At 44.7% G+C, this 22,484-nt stretch overlaps 1 protein-coding gene across 4 annotated transcripts in view; it reads right to left on the reverse strand.

Annotated features, from left to right (window-relative positions):
* LOC109872316 (cyclin-Y) overlaps positions 1-22,484 on the reverse strand; it is a 32,683-nt gene that overhangs the window by 4,283 nt on the left and 5,916 nt on the right. Inside the window, exons 3-10 of one of the 4 annotated variants that reach the window (XM_020463507.2) lie at positions 3,698-3,772; positions 2,921-2,941; positions 2,137-2,171; positions 1,985-2,008; positions 1,529-1,623; positions 1,390-1,425; positions 1,216-1,273; positions 952-1,071 (exon numbers count right to left, since the gene is read on the reverse strand). In XM_020463507.2, the coding sequence (XP_020319096.1) occupies positions 952-1,071; positions 1,216-1,273; positions 1,390-1,425; positions 1,529-1,623; positions 1,985-2,008; positions 2,137-2,171; positions 2,921-2,941; positions 3,698-3,772 (464 nt within the window). The remainder of the gene's footprint in view (positions 1-951; positions 1,072-1,215; positions 1,274-1,389; positions 1,426-1,528; positions 1,624-1,984; positions 2,009-2,136; positions 2,172-2,920; positions 2,942-3,697; positions 3,773-22,484) is intronic. The other 3 variants (XM_020463510.2, XM_031807165.1, XM_020463511.2) reach the window with 3 other exon arrangements.

The raw sequence follows: 22,484 nt of genomic DNA on the forward strand, positions 1-22,484 counted from the left end.
TCCCCCCTAATCACACACAGCCCCCGATCCCTCATCCATCCCACTCTCCCTCACCCCTACTCCCACACAGCCCCCCTCAGTCCCCAGGGCCATCCTCCCTTCCTCCCCCTACTCCCCCTCAGCCCCCAGGGCCCTCTCAGGATTACCCCCTGAGAGAAGACAAGGATGTGTGTAAATTTAAGACAAGGCCACAACGTTGATGCATCGAAATGTCACTTGGTGTGTGGAGAATGTGCTTCTGTGATGCTGACATTAGCTCTGCTCTGGCTGCAGACCATCTGTGTGTTCCTCTGGCAGTAGAGTAGTAGACCCAGGCCTTTTACTGTACATTCGTGCAGTAGAGGACACAGTGGCTAACTGGCTTTGGCCCCTGGCGGTTGGCCTAATTTTCCTCCACTGCTGCTCATGTCAGTGAATATCACTGGCTCTGACACTGGCTGACAGCCGCCCACAGACACAGGCTAGTTAGGAGGCTTCTTCTGACAGAATTGGCCTGCATCCCAATTCCCTATATAGGCCTTGGTCAAAAGAAGTGCACTAAATAGGGAAAAGGGTGACATTTGGGAAGCAACCACAGGCTAGTTAACAGCCTCTGACAGACTGACTGACATGATGATCAACCTGAGACAGGAACACTCCAAGCCCGTGTCTGACCAAGGATAGACAGACAGGCAGTAACCAACAAGACACCAGTTGATCAAACATAAAAGGCTGTAGCTAAAGGGGAGAGAATAACTTGGTGGAGAGTTCTGTCTGCCCTGTCTGAGAAGGTGTCAGACGAGTTGAGAATGAACTTTTCTAAAAAATATATAGGTCTAATTTATGACACCTCTGATGAAACAAGTGTCCCATTGGTAAGCTACCTGGTCAAAAGTAGTGCACTATGTAGGGTATAGGGTCAGGTGCCATTTGGGACGCAAACAATGGAGTCAACCAGTCCCCCTCCTTTACCAGTGTAACAATGGCACATTCTGCAGTGAGCTGAGCAGCGCTGAACAGCGTCCGGACGAAGCGGTAGATCTGTTTCTGCTCGGGGTCGTGTTTGTCATAGTCAGACGGCACTTCAGATTTCTGAGAGAGTAGAAGAACATGAAGGCAATACGAACATGGTCACTGTATAACACTAAATGTATAGATTCATACATAAAGGCATACACACACACACACACATAGTGGGTCAATATGAATACAGGAACTGATTGCATTGACCGTTACCGAGAGAGGGTGAAGCTTCTCGTCAAAAATGTCTTGCCGCATTCCTCCATCTGTGTCCCTGAAACAGGTCATGCAGGAACGCTCAAAGGTCAAATGTTGTACTGGGTTGTTACACTAGCTAAGCAAACTCTCCATTCAAGGCATTGCTTGCTCACAGTGATAGAGTATTCTTACCTATTCTTGATATGGTAATATATTGCAAGAGATACACTGTAAAGAAAGAAGGGTAGCTGTTAAAGCATTTGTCACAACCAGTACTTTCTGTCTGTCCCATAGGTCAACCCATGTAAACGGACCTGGGACATACACTCACCATTTAATGGTGAATTTAAGATTGGGCTGACTGACTGTGTTGTCATCCAGGAAGATGGTGGAACAGGAGCTGTGTTTTCTTCTAGTTGATCCATGCTATAATAATGAAATAGAATTACAAATACACATCTCTACATTGCTGCAATTATAGAAGCTGACCATTAGTCGAGGGCATGTTGTTACTAGAGGGCATATTGATACCTTAAAGAAGGTTTCTACTGAGGCTACCTCCTCAAATGTAGCATGCGATGGACATGCGTGGCAAATTAAGACATAATTGTGTATTCACTATTTAAAGATTGCTAATCATTGTCAATAATGCAGAGGGTCCTTCACCCCTAACACGTTACCATGAATGATGCAAGTCAGCTCTAACTATATGAATTTAACATGATGTCACATGAGTAGCAATGAAATGGATCCATGGAGGACACACATAAATAATGTTGTACCTTACCTTTGACTCGTCAATGTGTGTTAACTTGTAAAACAATATAAAGAATTACCATGGGCAATTCATACATTATTATGAATCCGTTATATAACTGTCCAATATAAGGAAATAATATATTAGCCTGAATCTATATTTAATACGTATTTAATACTCACATGATTGATGAAGAGGCTCTTTCTTTTTTCACGCACTAAACAGAGATAAGAAGAGAAAGATTGAGAAAGGCTTTTATCCTTTGTTATCAGCATTGTCCTAGAGCGGGGGTATTCAATGTCGGGGTCACGAACTGCAGTGTGGTCGCCAAAATGTTGATATTTTGTTTTTATAAAAAATTAAGAGTACAGGTTATTTTATGGGACAATATACAAATGTTTTTGAGAAAGATACATTTTGAAAAATAAAATGTTCTTGAGTAAATATATATATTGGTTGATAAGAGATGAAAATGTAATGAGTTTAAGGTTATTTGTTGATGTAAAAATCTAAATGTACAGATTTTAAGGTTTTGTCATTAGATTTGGGATGGGGTGGGTTTGCGAGAAATTCGTGGCCCAAAAAATGGGGTCCCCAGAAATTCTGGTGGAAAAAATGTGGTTCCCGCTGAAAAAGTTACAATACCACTGTCCTAGAGATTGCGTAAGCTATAGAAAAAATCACAATGGTAGATGAGCGTTTCAGCATGTTCAGCAAGACATTCTGCACTGAAACAGCAACGCTTCTATGGACCCTACATGCGTTATTTGCAACATACTGTACAGTGAGAAGCGTATCCAAGTGTGCACAAAGAGGACAAAGTGGTTAATATCACACTATCAGAGATGATTCATTATGGTTAAGGCTGGTGACTGGTTATGAACAGAGAGTATTAGAGGCAGACATTACTCCACAGCTAGGGGGAAACAGCAGCACTCAGTATTACTGTACATATACACTACTCACCACTTTTGCTGGACAAGTCCACTGAAAAACAAACCAAAAGCTATCTACTTAATTTACCAGTTCAACTCAAACACACAACTATCACTGGCTCTCACTTTAATACAATAGTATGTATCAAATGTAGCTTCTATCCTGAACAATCGTGTCACTTAACCTGCTATGCTAATACTGCCTTGTTACAGTATAACATAGCTAAGCATGACTCAAAGTTCCCAGAATCACTGTGTTGTTCTAAAATCCTTCCTAGTAAAATGGAAAGATTTATCTGTGAAAAACAGTGTGATAGGATGAGAATCCCAGAGGCTGTAGATACTGTAATACTTCTAGGGAAACACCCCAGAGCTAGGCATACATTACCACACAGAGCTGAGCTGGCTGTGTTCACTGGAAGCAGTCTTGTGATCTGGGAATATCCTACTTTATAATACAGAGGTTATACTGTATTGCCAGTATCCATTAGTTTTCCCTGATAAACCTGTGTGTTTTCTTGGTCAGGTCACATGGTCAGGAAGAAACCCTGATACGTCCCCAATGGCACCCTGTTCCCTATATAGTGCACTATTTTTGACCAGGGTCCATAGGGCTCTGGTCAAAACTAGTGCACTATGTAGGGAATAGAGTGCCATTTCAATAGAGTGCCATTTGGGACGCAATCCTGGTTTTAGCTAAAGTCCTGAACGTGGAGTACAGGGCCTACCAGTATGTCCAAGTTAAATGCACCCGTTGAGTGACGTCAAAGATTCGTAATTTTTGATTGATTGATTGAGAGCCACTCACCATCCGTCTGAGATTTGCTGAGGAATATTGTGCTGGCCCGAGGATGGTCAGAGGGGTTGTACTCCATGTTCAGCTCTGAGAAAACAAAGACAATCACTCTGTCAGTTACTGAATATAACACCCTATTCCCTTCACTTTAGGGCCCCGGTACAGGGAATAGGGTGCTATTGACAGCTTATTCCCTATTCCATAGTGCACTACTTTTGACCAGAGCCCTGTGTGTTGTTTGTGTTATCTGCTGTCCCCTCTAGTACTCATATATAAATTGTTGTTTGTTTCTCTTCACTCTCACAGAGACATTGAAGAATGATTCATGCTTTGCGATTCAGGGCATTATCTACATCACGGCCTTGGTACAGTGGGGCAAAAAAGTATTTAGTCAGCCACCAATTGTGCAAGTTCTCCCACTTAAAAAGATGAGAGAGGCCTGTAATTTTCATCATAGGTACACATCAACTATGACAGACAAAATGAGAGACTGTTTGAGGTTGTGGACAGGTGTCTTTTATACTGATAACAAGTTCAAACAGGTGACATTAATACAGGTAACGAGTGGAGGACAGAGGGCCTCTTAAAGAAGAAGTTACAGGTCTGTGAGAGTCAGAAATCTGTTTGTAGGTGACCAAATACTTATTTTCCACCATAATTTGCAAATAAATTCATAAAAAATTATACAATGTGATTTTCTGGATTTTTTTCCCTCATTTTGTCTGTCATAGTTGAAGTGTACCTATGATGAAAATTACAGGCCTCTCTCATATTTTTAAGTGGGAGAACTTGCACAATTGGTGGCTGACTAAATACTTTTTTGCCCCACTGTATATGAGCTACGGATGGGCGTTCATGTCTCACATCAAACAAATAGTTACACTCATATGTTATACATATGCTATAGTATGGTAAATTACCCTGATGGAGAAAAAGGTACTGAAGGATACTAATAAGCCACTATAGCTACCATTCATTTGGACTGTATCATAATGAAGTCTCCATGATAATGTCTGCAATGTGTCAAAATATACTTTTGATACCATTGAACGCTACTCTAGCCCTCACAGAGTTACTTTTCCAGAGGCAACAGCACCTCAACAACAACACCACAACAACAACACCTCAACAGCACCACAACACCTCAACAGCACCACAACAACACCTCAATAACAACAACAACACCACCACAACAACACCTCAACAGCACCTTAACAACAACACCACAACAACAACACCACAACAACACCTCAACAGCACCTCAACAACAACACCTCAACAACACCACCACAACAACACCTCAACAACACCACAACAACAACACCACAACACCTCAACAACAACAACAACACAACAACACCAACACAACAACACCATAACAACAACACCTCAACAACAGCTCAACAACAGCTCAATAACACCTCAACAACAACACCTCAACAACACCTCCAGAACACCTCAACAACAACACCTCAACAACACCACCTCAACAGCACCACAACAACACCTCAACAGCACCAGGAAATGGGGGTTTCATGCTCAAACAACAGGACTATTGGTACTACCTTAAATAATTGAATAGAATTAACTCAAACCACAAAGCTAGGCCAACTTCATACTCAAGAGTGAGAAAAGTCCCTTGAAGATAGCCTTGTACTGAAATGGAGTACCTTGAAGAGACATTTGATACCATTGAACGCTACTCCAGCCCTCACAGAGTTACTTTTCCAGAGGCAACAGCACCTCAACAACAACAACACCTCAACACCTCAACAGCACCACAACAACACCTCAACAACAACAACAACAACACCACAACAACACCTCAACAGCACCTTAACAACAACACCACAACAACACCATAACACCTCAACAGCACCTCAACAACAACAACACCACAACAACACCATAACACCTCAACACCACCACAACAACACCTCAACAACACCACCACAACAACACCACAACCTCAACAACACCTCAACAACAACAACACCAACACAACAACACCACCACAACAACACCTCAACAGCACCATAACAACAACACCTCAACAACAGCTCAACAACAACAGCTCAATAACACCTCAACAACAACACCTCAACAACACCTCCAGAACACCTCAACAACACCTCAACAACAACACCTCAACAGCACCACAACAACACCTCAACATCACCAGGAAATGTGGGTTTCATGCTCAAACAACAGGTACTACCTTAGGTATTGGTACTACCTTAAATAATTGAATAGAATTAACTCAAACCACAAAGCTAGGCCAACTTCATACTCAAGAGTGAGAAAAGTCCCTCGAAGATAGCCTTGTACTGAAATGGAGTACCTTGAAGAGCCTTTTTTGGTCAATTCTGAATAAAGAATTGCCAGGAATGCAGGGAGGTCCTCTAACTCCTACAGTGGCCCAAACAGCACCCTATATAGTGCACTATTGGGCCCTGGTTAAAAGTAGTGCACTATAAAGGGAATAGGGTGCCATTTGGTATGCACACAGCTCTACTGTATCCCTTCCCCTGGCAGGCAGACCCAGACGCAGCCAGTAGATTACAGAACAATATACCACAGAACTGAACAGTCAATGACAAGCTGCAAAGGAGTTGCTATGAGTGGTGTTAAAAGGAAAAATATGCTTTCTGCCTTGTGTCATTTATTCATAGTTTTTTCTTATCATCTTGTTTGAATACAACAAATGTCTACTGTGATGGGTGGAGAGACCTGGGGGTGCTGTTGCTGCTGATGAAGAGGTCTGAGGTGTTAGTCAGCAGCAGAGGGATATGACCTGGCGGCAACCCAGACAGAGAGCATGCTGGGCTGGCTGTAGGCCAACTGACCCGGGGTGTGCCAGAGCTGAGAGAGGCCCTTTTGGTTATAATTTTCGTTAGCTAGCTGAGACGTGGGGCAACTCTAAATGGGCTGACAGTGTGGATTAGTCTTGCATAAAACACAGCCATTCCATCAATTTAGCACACTTATGCAACAGGAACCCAGGTTGTGTCTGAAATGGCATCCTATTCACTGTATATTGGACTACTTTTGACCAGGGCTTAACAGGGCTTAGGTCAAAAGTAGTGCACTAAATAGGGAATAGGGTCCCATTTCGGACACAGACCCATAGTATTACACTGAGAGACGTTTCAACACATTCAGAAATTAGAACCAGGAGGTATTCAGAGGCAGAGGTCACTTGAACAAAGTTCTGCACCATGGACAAGGTGGCAGGGTAGCCTAGTGGTTAGAGCGTTGGACTAGTAACCTGAAGGTTGAAAGTTCAAATCCCTGAGCTGACAAGGATTTCTGTCGTTCTGCCCCTGAACAGTTAACCCACTGTTCCTAGGCTGTCATTGAAAATAAGATTTTTTTCTTAACTGACTTGCCTAGATAAATAAAGGTAAAATGAATAAAGGTACCAACATAAGTCTCTTTTCTGTAGAGCAAAACAGTTTTTAAATAGATTCAAGTACACAATACGGTAAATCCATTAACCTTAATCCATTCATTTTATATGTAATCAATCAATTTCAATAAAAGATCGTTCACACTTCATTTTCCCCTTTCACTTTGCAGTACACAGTGGGTTGCATCGCAAATCCCTAGTGCACTACTTTTGACCAGTGCCCTAGGTGCCATTTGGGACACATTCCAGTGTAGATTAATTGGCATCATCCCTGACAGCATGCAGACAGGAAGGATATGAGAGTTTAGCATTTTATTCCATGCCTGTTGATGCCCACTCACAGCACCACCACAGAGTATAGACCCGATCTGGGACTCGAGCGGGTCCGGATCCAGAATTCTAAATAATGTCACAGGTCTGATCTGATCGGATTGTCACGGGTCTCGGGTATGTGTAATTTTAACAGACTTGTCCGGAAGGGACCATACAGATCAGAACGAGACTGCTGCAGTGTGTAAAGAAAGAGATAGTTGATCATTTATGCTGCTCCTCTTGCTTTTCACGAGAGTGGAGCGTGGCGCTTGTAGCTTGTTGTCTGCCAATCATGAGTCATCAAAGTGGCAATAGGCTACGGTCATAGAGCCTCGCTCAGTGTGTGGCAAAAATGAGGAGATATCTAATCAATGGAAGATGGTTAGTCAATGGAGGCTACAATTACCAGGAGCCAACAGGCAGGCTGCTACTTAATATTCTGAATGGAGTTGTTGTTATTTGTAACTGTAGGATGAGAAAGCACATGCACTGCAGCCTCAGTTAGCCTAGTTAGCTAGCTTCTCCCGGTTTGATGCAGTCCAAGACAGGTACTAGGTAAATAGTATTTGATGATAAATAACCTAGCTATGGCAGCGATTAGTCTACTATAGCATCTCACTCCCTCCCCCCCGTGTCACTCACTCACAGTACGGTCCCTCCTTGCCTGCTGGAGCGGCACCTCTCTCCCTCTCGCGGGTCTCTATATTTAAAACATGTATTTATGCATATCTGGTCCAGGTAGGAAAGCCTCAGGTCCATTACGGAACAGATCCAACTTTTTGGACCCATGAAGACCTCTACCACAGAGCACTACAACAGAGCACTACCACAGAGCACTATCACAGAGCACTACCACAGAGCATCACTACAGAGCACTACCACAGAGCACCACTACAGGGCACTACCACAGAGCACCACCACAGAGCACCACTACAGGGCACTACCACAGGGCACCACTACAGAGCACTACCACAGAGCACCACTACAGAGCACTACCACAGAGCACCACCACAGAGCACCACTACAGGGCACTACCACAGAGCACCACTACAGGGCACTACCACAGAGCACCACTACAGGGCACTACCACAGAGCACCACTACAGGGCACTACCACAGAGCACTACCACAGAGCACCACTACAGGGCACTACCACAGGGCACCACTACAGAGCACTACCACAGAGCACCACTACAGAGCACTACCACAGAGCACCACTACAGAGCACTACCACAGAGCACCACTACAGGGCACTACCACAGAGCACTATCACAGAGCACTATCACAGAGCACTACCACAGGGCACCACTACAGAGCACTACCACAGAGCACCACTACAGAGCACTACCACAGAGCACCACTACAGAGCACTACCACAGAGCACCACTACAGGGCACTACCACAGAGCACCACTACAGGGCACTACCACAGAGCACCACTACAGGGCACTACCACAGATCACTACCACAGAGCACCACTACAGGGCACTACCATAGGGCACCACTACAGAGCACTACCGCAGAGCACCACTACAGAGCACTACCACAGAGCACCACTACAGAGCACTACCACAGAGCACCACTACAGAGCACTACCACAGAGCACCACTACAGAGCACTACCACAGAGCACCACTACAGGGCACTACCACAGAGCACTACCATAGAGCACCACTACATGGCACTACCACAGAGCACTACCACAGAGCACCACTACAGAGCACTACCACAGAGCACCACTACAGAGCACCACTACAGGGCACTACCACAGAGCACTACCACAGAGCACCACTACAGAGCACTACCACAGGGCACCACTACAGAGCACTACCACAGAGCACCACTACAGAGCACTACCACAGGGCACAACTACAGGTCACTACCACAGAGCACCACTACAGGGCACTACCACAGAGCACCACTACAGAGCACTACCACAGGGCACCACTACAGAGCACTACCACAGAGCACCACTACAGAGCACTACCACAGGGCACCACTACAGGTCACTACCACAGAGCACTACCACAGAGCACCACTACAGAGCACTACCACAGGGCACCACTACAGGGCACTACCACAGAGCACTACCACAGAGCACTACCACAGGGCACCACTACAGAGCACTACCACAGGGCACCACTACAGAGCACTACCATAGAGCACCACTACAGAGCACTACCATAGAGCACCACTACAGAGCACTACCATAGAGCACCACTACAGGGCACTACCATAGAGCACTACCACAGGGCACCACTACAGAGCACTACCATAGAGCACCACTACAGAGCACTACCATAGAGCACCACTACAGAGCACTACCATAGAGCACCACTACAGGGCACTACCATAGAGCACTACCACAGGGCACCACTACAGAGCACTACCATAGAGCACCACGACAGAGCACTACCATAGAGCACCACTACAGAGCACTACCATAGAGCACCACTACAGGGCACTACCATAGAGCACTACCACAGGGCACCACTACAGAGCACTACCACAGGGCACCACTACAGAGCACTACCACAGAGCACCACTACAGAGCACTACCATAGGGCACCACTACAGGGCACTACCACAGAGCACTACCACAGAGCACTACCACAGAGCACTACCACAGGGCACCACTACAGAGCACTACCATAGAGCACCACTACAGAGCACTACCATAGAGCACCACTACAGAGCACTACCATAGAGCACTACCACAGGGCACCACTACAGAGCACTACAATAGAGCTAGGGGCAGAGAGAGGGGAACAGCAGCCTATGCTATCACAGAGTATGCAGCCATACCCGTTTCTTGGCTCCACGAGAGAGAGTCACCTGAGACATGGCTCAACAACACTGACAACTGAACTGACAGAGAGATAATCAGCATCGTAGGTCTACCTCTTTCCCTCTGTCTCAATCTGACACTGTCCTTCTTTTCTTACTCCGAGTATAATTCTGTTGTCAGACAGCTGGTTGTCAAGCAGTAGGATCTAATGCAGCTGAGACACCATCTGTGGCCAGCCTGCTCCTTCTACAGCAAGGAACTAAAAAAATAATAATAATGACAAGACCTTGCAACCATGGCGAGGTAAATACCTGTCTATTTACTAAAATTACACTAGTTAACACTTTAGTCATATCACTGTTTACTTATTTACTTATGTCGCTACCTACTCCAGATGACTCATTTTTCAAATTATACTTAACAAAAACATAAACCAACAACCAGATTTTACAGTTCATATGAGGAAACCAGTCAATTGAAATACATTCATTAGGCCCTAATCTATTGATTTAATGACAGGGAATAAAGATAGGCAACTGTTGGTTACAGATACCTCTAAAGTAAATGGGCCTCATGATCTCGTTGCGGTATTTTTGTGCATTCAATTGCCAAGCGATAAAATCCAATTGTGTTCGTTGTCCATAGTTTATGCCTGCCCAAACCATAATCCCGAAACCGCTCGCCCACACAACGCCATACACATGGTCTGCGGTTGTGAGGCCGGTTGGACGTACTGCCAAATTCTCTAAAACGACACTGGAGGCGGCTTATGGCCGAGAAATGAACATTCAATTCTCTGCCAACGGCTCTGGTGGACATTCCTGCCCTCAGCATGCCAATTAGACACTCCCTCAACAAGAGACATTTGTAGTATTGTGTTGTGTGACAAAACTTCACATTTTAGAGTGGACTTTTATTGTCCCCAGCACAAGGTGGACCTGTGTAATGATCATGCTGTTTAAATCAGCCACACATGTCAGGTGGATGGATTATCTTGGAAAAGGAGAAATGCTCACTGACAGGGATGTTACAAACAAAACACTTTTTGCGTCTATGTAACATTTCTGGGATCTTTTATTTCAGCTCATGAAACATGAGACCAACACTTGACATGTTAAGTTTATATTTTTGCTCAGTGTATATAAGCAAAACCTATCTGTATTTGGAATGGTTAGCCAGACAAAATTAAATGTGCTTATTTATATAATGATTACAAGTTTGGGGGGATAAAAATGATTAATTGTTAAAGCATTAAACCTCTCACTTAAAGCTTCAGTTATACTAAAGTTATACTTAAACCCAGGGGTGCATGACCCCCTCCCCCACTGTCACGTTTGTCGTAATGAGTAGACCAAGGCGCAGCGTGAGTAGAGGTCCGGACTGCGGACCGTCTCAGGAGGTTCCGGACTGCGGACTGTCTCAGGAGGTTCCGGACTGCGGACCGTCTCAGGAGGTTCCGGACTGCGGACCGTCTCAGGAGGTTCCGGACTGCGGACCGTCTCAGGAGGTTCCGGACTGCGGACCGTCTCAGGAGGTTCCGGACTGCGGACCTTCTCAGGAGGTTCCGGACTGCGGACCGTCTCAGGAGGTTCCTGACTGCGGACCGTCTCAGGAGGTTCCGGACTGGGGACCGTCGCCAGAAGCTCTGGACTGGGAACTGTTCCCGGAAGCTCTGGACTGTGGAGGTGCACTGGAGGCCCGATGCGTGGGACCGGCACAGGTGGCACCGGGCTGATGACACGCACCTCAGGGCAAGTGCGGAGAGGAGGCACAGGACGTACTGGACTGTGGAGGCGCACTGGAGACCTGATGCGTGGGACTGGTACAGGTGGCACCGGGCTGATGACACGCACTTCAGGGCGAGTGCGGAGAGGAGGCAGAGGACGTACTGGACTGTGGAGGCGCACTGGAGACCTGATGCGTGGGACCGGTACAGGTGACACCGGGCTGATGACATGCACCTCAGCACGCCCGCTCTGCAGCGTTCTCAACGCCAGCACCTCTCTCCGGAATCTTGCATCGAGCTCCTCACTCGACTCCCTGACTGCCTCCATGTGCTCCCCCCCAAAAATGATTGGGGTTTCTGTGAGCTTCCACCCCGACGTCATTGCTGTACTCTCATGCTCCTAAGCGACTCCCGCCAAGGAAGGCAATCCTGTACGCCAGGATTTCCTCCCAAGTCCAGGATCCCTTCCCATCCAGGATCTCTTCCCAAGTCCAGGATACTTCCTCCTCCTGGGCACACTGCTTGGTCCTTTGTTGGTGGGATCTTCTGTTACGTTTGTAGTAATGAGTAGACCAAGGCGCAGCGTGAGTAGAGTTCCACATATTTTAATAAACTGAAACTCACCCAAAAAACAAAACAATAAAGCACAAACGAAACATGAAGCTACTGGTGTGCACTCAGGCAACTACATGTAGACAAGATCCCACTAATAACCATGGAGAAATGGCTACCTAAATATGATCCCCAATCAGAGACAACGATAAATAGCTGCCTCTGATTGGGAACCATATCAGGTCACCATAGACATACAAATTCACCTAGATGACCCACCCACGTCACTATCACGCCCCAACCAACACAGAGAATAAACAGCTTACTATGTCAGGGCGTGACACCCACATTCTGGGTAGGCTGTTTTCCGGTGGATTTAGGACCGTACAGTCACCATAGAGCTTGCAGACAGGCTGGCGTATAGTATAGGACCAGCTCGGGAGAGATGAACAGAGGCAGCTGCTGTCTGTGTTGTGCTTTTTCTCTGAGTTGTAAAAGCCAGCAGAGCAGAAAATGGCCATTCTTTAGTTGACTAATCCAGCGGGCAAAGTAAAGACGAAGAAGAAGAAAAAATATTCCTAGTTCTGAGCTAGTAAAGTAAACTCACGTAACCTCGTACATCGCCTTGGTCCGTACAATTGCCCTTATTTTAGCGCCCCAAAAACATAATACTTCCAGATCAACTGTAATGTCAATACCATTGTAAAGCACAATTTCTCCCCTTTCCAACATAATCTATTACATGACCTAAACACGGCCCGTTTCTGCATAATTCAAGCAGGCAATGAGCCCCTTCGGGTCTTTTTAAAAATGGTGGGTGGGGAAGCGAAACTAATGCGTGATAGTGAGAAGGAGTTGTCGTGTGGGAAAATAGCTTTTTTTCACTCGATCTGTCCAACTTATCACCTTATCGCCTCTAATATGTAAATAAAACACTATAAAGAGTTTCTATAATGTGTCATTACATACATATTTGAAGGTTTGTGTTGAATTTGATTCAGGTTTTTAGGGCGGTTCTAAAGTGATCTTAGAAGTAAACAGCGGCTTTGAGAATGATGATCGCATGCAATGATGATGCAAAAAATGACTAGGTATCCCCCTTTACCCCCGTCACTGTCCATTTCTTGTTTTTAAAGGATGAGAGAAGTGCTACACCTGGTGGAGAGAGATTGTAAGACAGAAATAGTTGCTTTATGCGTGCTGTACGTTACATCGTGGCGTGTCATATTGTAACGGAGGGTCCGTTTTTTCAACTTTTCTCCAACACTATAGAGCCATTACCATGTTGATCAATGCTTGAATAGAAACCCAGTTCACACCCCTGATTTTGAAGTCAACACAGTTGCTACAGTCCCATTAGTTTTCTTTGTAGCCTCGTTTGAATGTTGCGGTTGCGCACATTTGTACGGAATGGGGTTGGTCCGTACAATTTTGCATTATATTATAACAATCAGTGAATGGATACTAAGTTCCATCTTGAGTTGATGGGTAGACTACAGTCTGGGATCTGGGAATAATGGTCATTTCAATTGTTGAACCATTGATTCTATTCATGGATAATACAATGTATAAATGTACACCAATGTAATTATTTGTCATGCCTCATCTGAGCAGGATCAGATGGTGACAGGGGTCTCATCGGGGGTCAGGCAGCCAGGGAAGACCAGTCTGACTGAGATGAGGTGAATTTTTGCAGACACAACACTTTTTTCTCTGTGCAGCAAACACTGGACAAGCAAAAATATTGAAAATATTGTAAGACAGTCTGACAAACCTCTAAAGTTGAGGATTGATAAAGGCTTTTCCCGATGACACAAAACATGTAAAACTAAAATGTGAGGAAGACCTGGGAGACGCAATTCATGACGACGAATGAATGTTACGTTATGTTCATATAATCTCAGACATAAATTAGTGCAGTTTAAGACCATCAATAGAGCAACTACAGTTGAAGTGGGAAGTTTACACTTAGGTTGGAGTCATTAAAACATATTTTTCAACCACTCCACAAATTTCTTGTTAACAAACTATAGTTTTGGCAAGTCGGTTAGGACATCTACTTTGTGCATGACACAAGTAATTTTTCCAACAATTGTTTGCAGACAGATTATTTCACTTAGAATTCACTATATAACAATTCCAGTGGGTCAGAAGTTTACATACACTAAGTTGACTGTGCCTTTAAACAGCTTGGAAAATTATAGAAAATTATGTCATAGCTTTAGAAGCTTCTAATAGGCTAATTGACATAATTTGAGTCAATTGGAGGTGTACCTGTGGATGTATTTCAAGGCCTATCTTCAAACTCAGTGCCTCTTTGCTTGACATCATGGGAAAATCAAAAGAAATCAACCAAGACCTCAGAAAAAAACATAGACCTCCACAAGTCTGGTTCATCCTTGGGAGCAATTTCCAAACGCCTGAAGGTACCATGTTCGTCTGTACAAACAATAGTACGTAGGTATAAACACCATGGGACAATACGCAATATAAACACCATGGGACAACGCAGCCGTCATACCGCTCAGGAAGGAGACGCGTTCTGTCTCCTAGAGATGAACGTATTCTGTTGCGAAAAGTGCACATCGATCCCAGAACAACAGAAATATACCTTGTGAAGATGCTGGAGGGAACAGGTACAAAAGTATCTATATCCACAGTAAAACAAGTCCTATATTAACATAACCTGAAAGGCCACTCAGCAAGGAAGAAGCCACTGCTCCAAAACTGCCATAAAAAAAAGCCAGAATATGGTTTGCAACTGCACATGGGGACAAAGATCGTACTTTTTGGAGAAATGTCCTCTGGTCTGATGAAACAAAAATAGAACTGTTTGGCAGCATCATGTTGTGAAGGTGCTTTGCTGCAGGAGGGACTGGTGAAGTTCACAAAATAGATGGCAACACGAGGCAGGAAGATTTTATCTCAGCATGTCTACAGATTTTTCCCAGTTTTTCTTTTGCTTGGAAATGTTGATACTGAGACTGTTATCAGAAGAAACAGTGTAACCTAGCATTTATAGGGGCTATGAAATGCATTGCAATTAATAGAAAGGTTGGCTATCCTCCCACAATGGATGGTAGAAATGTCAAATTATGTATCACTAGATTATATTTATTACAAAGCATTACAGTGCATTTGGAAAGTATTCAGACCCCTTGACGTTTTCCACATTTTGTTACTTTCCAACCGTATTCTAAAATTCATAAATCTACACACAATACTCCATAATGACAAAGCAAAACAGATTTGTAGACATTTTTGCAAATGTATAAAATAAAATAAACGTAAATATCACATTTACATAAGTATTCAGACCCTTTACTCAGTAGTTTGTTGAAGCACCTTTAGCAGTGATTACAGCCTCAAGTCTGATTGGGTATGACGCTACAAGCTTGGCACAGCTGTATTTGGGGAGTAACTCATTCTTCTCTGCATATCCTCTCAAGCGCTGTCAGGTTAGATGGGGAGCGTTGTTGCACAGATATTTTCAGGTCTCTTCAGAGATATTAAATCGGTTTCAAGTCCAGGCTCTGGCTGGACCACTCAAGGACATTCAGAGACATGTCCCAAAGCCACTCCCGTGTTGTCTTGGCTGTGTGCTTTGGGTAGTTGTCCTGTTGGAAGGTGAACTTTCGCCCCAGTCTGAGGTCCTAAGCGCTCTGGAGTAGGTTTTCATCAAGGTGCTCTCTGTACTTTGCACCGTTCATCCTTCCCTCGATCCTGACTAGTCTCCCAGTCCCTGCCGCTGAAAAACATCCTCACAGCATAATGCTGCCACCACCATGCTCACCGTAGGGATGGTGCCAGGTTTCCTCCAGATGTGAAGGTATTCAGGCCAAATCTTGGTTTCATCAGACCAGAGAATGTCTGATAGTCCTTTAGGTGCCTTTTGGCAAACTCGGGCTGTCATGTGCCTTTTACTAAGGAGTGGCTTCTGTCTGGCCACTCTACCATAAAGGCCTGATCGGTGGAGTGTTGCAGATATGGTTATACTTCTGGAAGGTTGTCCGATCTCCACAGAGGAACTCTGGTGCTCTGTCAGAGTGACCATCGGGTTCTTGGTCACCTCCTTGACCAAGGCCCTTCTCCCCCGATTGCTCAGTTTGGCCGGGCGGCCAGCTCTAGGAAGAGTCTTGGTGGTCCAAACTTCTTCCATTTAAGAATGATGGGGGCTACTGTGTTCTTGGGGACCTTCAATGCTCCAGACATTTTTTGGTGCCCTTCCCCAGATCTCTGACTCGACACAATGCTGTTGTGTCAAATCAGGGCTCTAGGGCTCTACGGACAACTCCTTCGACCTCATGGCTTGGTTTTTGCTCTGACGTACTCTGTCAACTGTGGGACCTTATATAGACAGGTGTGTGCCTTTCCAAATCATGTCCAGTCAATTGAATTTACCACAAGTGGACTCCAATAAAGTTGTAGAAACATCTCAATGATGATCAACCAAAATAGGATGCACCTGAGCTCAATTTTGAGTCTCATATCAAAGGGTCTGAACACTTATGTAAATACGGTGAGTGAGCGTGTTCAATGTAAGGACCAGTTGTGAAGTATTTTTGGCAAAGACTGAGATGTGCAATACAATTATTCATTACAGGGCGAACCACTGTAAAAGCTTCATTACATTTCTGCTTTTCTTTCATTGATTTATATGGTAAAATATAAATAGTAGGTCATTGAGTAAATACATTTGACTGTGGAAGAGTAGTATGAATACCAGGAATGTAACGTTTATGGCCCAGGCATTAGTAGAGTATCTGAAAGTAGCTAAACTCCTGACAAAGACTAAGCCTAGTTCTGGACTAAGAAAAACGTTCAATGGAAAATGTATGTCTGGGAAATCAGCCCTGAGAGTGTTGACAATTAGTCCATGTTATTACTCAAAACAAGTATTATGACACAAAGAAAAATTGGTTGGCCTGAATAGTATGGTTCAACTGGTTTCAGTTATATTCTCTTCATGAGATAGAGCGGTGTAAACCAAGGTGCTTTAAGCCAGTCATTTACCCTGTGTTTTCTTTGACATTCCATTCATTCATAAAACACATGTACAGTGATCACAAGCTTACTGTACAGCTTAATGTAAACATGGTGTGTTTAGGTAAATTCATCACCTTGGTTAAAGGTGACACAGATACAGTATATTATAGAACATGTACGTATTTGGGACTTGTGGTGAACTGCAGCACACTTATCGGGAGTCAACTGTGGAACATTAATGGAATTCACAACCAGCACTGCTGGTAAACTTTAACAAAGATTTAGGGGCACCCTATTCCCTTTATAGTGCACTACTTTTGACTAGAGCCCTTATGACCAAGACCCATAGGGCTCTAGTCAAAAGTAGAGCATTATGCAGAGTTTCCACCTGACAATTACCCCAGGTTGACTTTCCTGTTTCTATCTCCACGGACCGGCACACACGGACGGACCGGCACACATGGACCGGCACACACGGACCGGCACACACGGACCGGCACACATGGACCGGCACACACGAACAGGCACACACGGACCGGCACACACGGACCGGCACACACGGACCGGCACACACGGACCGGCACACACGGCCCGGCACACACGGACGGACTGGCACACATGGACCGGCACACACGGACCGGCACACACGGACCGGCACACACGGACCGGCACATACGGACCGGCACACACGGACGGACTGGCACACATGGACCGGCACACACGGACCGGCACACACGGACCGGCACACACGGGCCGGCACACACGGACGGACCGGCACACATGGACCGGCACACACGGACCGGCACACACGGGCCGGCACACACGGGCCGGCACACACGGGCCGGCACACACGGACCGGCACACATGGACCGGCACACATGGACCGGCACACATGTCTCATTGGGTCATGGCCTCAGTGGACCTGCTCTGACTTGGGGGTCAAGCAACTGGATCTGGCAACTGGTACTTTTCAGCTTTCATTTACATAACAATGACTCACTGTGAACATGGGTTAACACCTTTCTAGAACTAAAACATCACAAAGCAACTATCTTTGATGCAGGGGTTGTTTATTCTGCTCTTTGCAAATCGCCAGTAGTTTATTCTTCCCCAAGTCTTTATTGTCCCACTCCTGAGCTAACATTAACATAAACACTGGTGACACACTGGTGCTGGGTAAGTCTCAGGTGGAAAATCACCAAATATTATGTAGTGAATATGGTGCCATTTGGGATGCAGCCCGTGTAAGTGAAGGCTATCGCCTGTAGCGTAGGCCTGCTGTTCTCTGATAGGCTTTATGAATTAAGAATGGGACCGTTAAACAGTGCTGTGAACAGAGAGAGAGAGAGAGAGAGGCAGAGAGAGAGGCAGAAAGAGAGGCAGAGAGAGAGAGAGAGAGAGAGAGAGAGAGAGAGAGGCAGAGAGACAGAGAGAGAGGCTGAAAGCGAGGCAGAGAGAGAGAGGCAGAAAGAGAGGCAGAGAGAGAGGCAGAAAGAGAGGCAGAGAGAGAGAGAGAGAGAGGGAGAGAGAGAGAGAGGCAGAGAGACAGAGAGAGAGGCAGAAAGAGAGGCAGAGAGAGAGAGAGAGAGGCAGAGAGACAGAGAGAGAGGCAGAAAGCGAGGCAGAGAGAGAGAGAGAGGCAGAGAGAGAGAGAGAGAGAGAGAGAGAGAGAGGCAGAAAGCGAGGCATAAAGGAGGAAAGAACAGAGACTGGGGCTACCACAACACAGGCCACATATCACAGTCACATGTTTGTTTGGAAACACTGGATGCCTGCGGGTGACTAGTGACAGGTGACTGGGGCAGGCAGGAGGGAGGGGGCCATTTTTGTTGTTGTTTCTGTTAGAGTTAACAACAGGGATTGAATAGATTTAAGGATTCACTACAGCAACAACACATTTAGATTTGGTCCAAAACAATAGAGTTTTCAGTTTGAGAATATCGGTATGAAGATAATGGGAGAATGATAGAGTAGTCAATAATAAAAAAAGCTGTAAAATACTTCCATATGATTTGCGAAAGGTCTTAAGTGTAAGGCAACGCTAGAAAATCCCTGAAGAAAGAACAACACTTGTTTCTGCTGCTCTCTGTCTCTTGGCATTTGATACTTTACAAGAGGACTCCTCCTAAGGATCTAGTCTGGTGATGTTAACATGAGTATTTACAGTGTTGACCAGATGACTACTGGCTGCCATTCCTTTGTGTGGCTCTCACTACGCTAAAAGGATTCTCTTAATATTACTGACTGATAGTTGCTGCAACTACTTTGCACATAAATGCATCTTTGTGTCAACTGAACAGAATGACACTTCCTTTATAAACTCCTAACCCAAAGCAAAACATGCAAATGTCAGAAGAGAGAGAATGAACAAAAACAGCTACTACTCCCAAACGACTATCTGTATCATCCATCCTGTCACTTAGCAAACACAGCCTGTGTCCAAAATAGCATCTTATCCCTTATATAGTGCACTACCTTTGGCGAGGGCCCATAGGACTCTGGTCAGAAGTAGTGCACTATAAAGGGAGTAGGGCGCCATTTTTGGATGCAGACCCATCAGGCCGTTGTCTAATCTCCCTAATACTGTTCCAACAGACACCCCATTGTTGGGCTACAAAAGTTGACTGTAAGAGTGTAGTGGATGGTGGTGGGTCCAGTTTCGACAAAACGCTGAGCTGCGGAGCTCTGTCTAGGAGAGAAAGGCTCTGTGTCCCAAATGGCACCCTATTCCTTATATAGCGCACTAGTTTTGACCAGAGCCCTATGGGTGAGAAAAGTAGCACTGACAGGGCCAGACTGAGGCCAAAGCACCATTAGTCTTGTCAATCAGATATGTAACTAATTGCTTCAGTCTTCCCCTGAGAAGACTATTTCTCTGCAACTAAAGAATCCAAGAATCTTACTCAACACCAGACAGGGATGTCAAGATTTGTATAATAGCATTATTTGCATAATGGCAAGTGAAAATCAGATTGGCAGTAAATTATTTCCTCTGAGCACGTTATTGAAGGCCAATGACACCAATGCTTCTAAATGGGTTATTCATGTGATGAGATGCTCACTGATGGGAATAAATGACTCTCCTTTTACTGGTCAATAAATCAACTAACCACCTCTCGTACTCCTGCCAAGGCTTAATCTGCTAGAAATGATTCATTAGCAGTAAGTGGGAATTTAACTTCTCTCCTTCCTGCAAACTTTGGACATTTCTTTTTGGACAGACACCTTCAATGGTTTAAGGCACACTAATTCCAGGTATAGAGATGATTGGTTTGTGATTACAGTCAAAATGTTATGTAAAAATGCTTACCTTTTCCTCTCTTCAAAACCACCAGTTTTAACAGAGGGGGGTATTAAAAGGAAATAGGACACCATCTCTACATTTGCATAATTTCAGATGAGGCCGGTGTCTACAGACAGAGAAGTAGGAAGGAGGAGACAGGAGGGGAGGAATAGGGAGCGAGTGATGGAAGAGAAGAAGAAACAGAAATGGAGTTGAAAGTGGTGGAAAATGTATGAAAGAACAGTGAGATTGTCTGTCCCCCGTTTGTCCTACTGTGTCAAACTGTACCATAACAGCAACTTGTACAGTTGAAGTCCAAAGTTTACATACACTTAGGTTGGAGTCATTAAAACTTGTTTTTCAACCACTCCACAAATGTCTTGTTAACCATCTATAGTTTTGGCATGTCGGTTAGGACATCTACTTTGTGCATGACACAAGTCATTTTTCCAACAATTGTTTACAGACAGATTATTTAATTTATAATTCACTACTTAGAATTCACTGTATCACAATTCCAGGGGGTCAGAGATGTACATACACTAATTTGACTGTGCCTTTAAACAGCTAGAAAAATTCCATAAAATGATGTCATGGCTTTAGAAGCTTCTGATAGGCTAATTGACATAATTTGAGTCTATTGGAGGTGTACCTGTGGATGTATTTCAAGTCCTACCTTCAAACTCAGTGCCTCTATGCTTGACATCATGGGAAAATCAAAAGAAATCAGCCAAGAAAAAGCATTGTAGACCTCCACAAGTCTGGTTCATCCTTGGGAGCAATTTCCAAATGCCTGAAGGTACCCCGTCCATCTGTACATACAATAGTATGCAAGTATAAACACCATGGGACCACACAGCCGTCATAACACTCAGGAAGGAGACGCGTTCTGTCTCCTAGAGATGAACGTACTTTGGTACGAAAAGTGCAAATCAATCCCAGAACAACAGCAAAGGACCTTGTGAAGATGCTGTAGGAAACAGGTACAAAAGTATCTTTATCCATGGTAAAATGAGTCCTATATTAACATAACCTGAAAGGCCGCTCAGCAAGGAAGAAGCCACTGCTCCAACACTGCCATAAAAAAAGCCAGAATATGGTTTGCAACTGCACATGGGGACAAAGATTGTACTTTTTGGAGAAATGTCCTCTGGTCTGATGAAACAAAAATAGAACTGTTTGGCCATAATGACCATTGCTATGTTTGGAGGGAAAAGGGGGGGGGTTGCAAGAAGAACACCATCCCAACCGTGAAGCACGGGGGGTGGAAGCATCATGTTGTGGGGGTGCTTTGCTTCAGGAGGGACTGGTGCACTTTACAAAATATATGGCATCATGAGGTAGGAAAATTATGTGGATATATTGAAGCAACATCTCAAGACCTCAGTCAGGAAGTTAAAGCTTGTTTGCAAATGGTTCTTCCAAATGGACAATGACCCCAAGCATACTTCCAAAGTTGTGGCAAAATGGCTTAAGGACAACAAAGTCAAGGTATCGGAGTGGCCATCACAAAGCCCTCACCTCAATCCTATAGAAAATGTGTGAGCACAACTGAAAAAGCATGTGCGAACAAGGAGGCCTACAAACCTGACTCAGGTACACCAGCTCTGTCAGGAGGAATGGGCCAAAATTCACCCATCTTATTGTGGGAAGCTTGTGGAAGGCTACCCAAAACGTTTGACCCAAGTTAAACAATTTAAAGGCAATGCTACCAAATACTAATTGAGAGTATGTAAACTTCTGACC

Source organism: Oncorhynchus kisutch, linkage group LG27, assembly GCF_002021735.2.
Source record: "Oncorhynchus kisutch isolate 150728-3 linkage group LG27, Okis_V2, whole genome shotgun sequence".
NCBI lineage: Eukaryota > Metazoa > Chordata > Actinopteri > Salmoniformes > Salmonidae > Oncorhynchus > Oncorhynchus kisutch.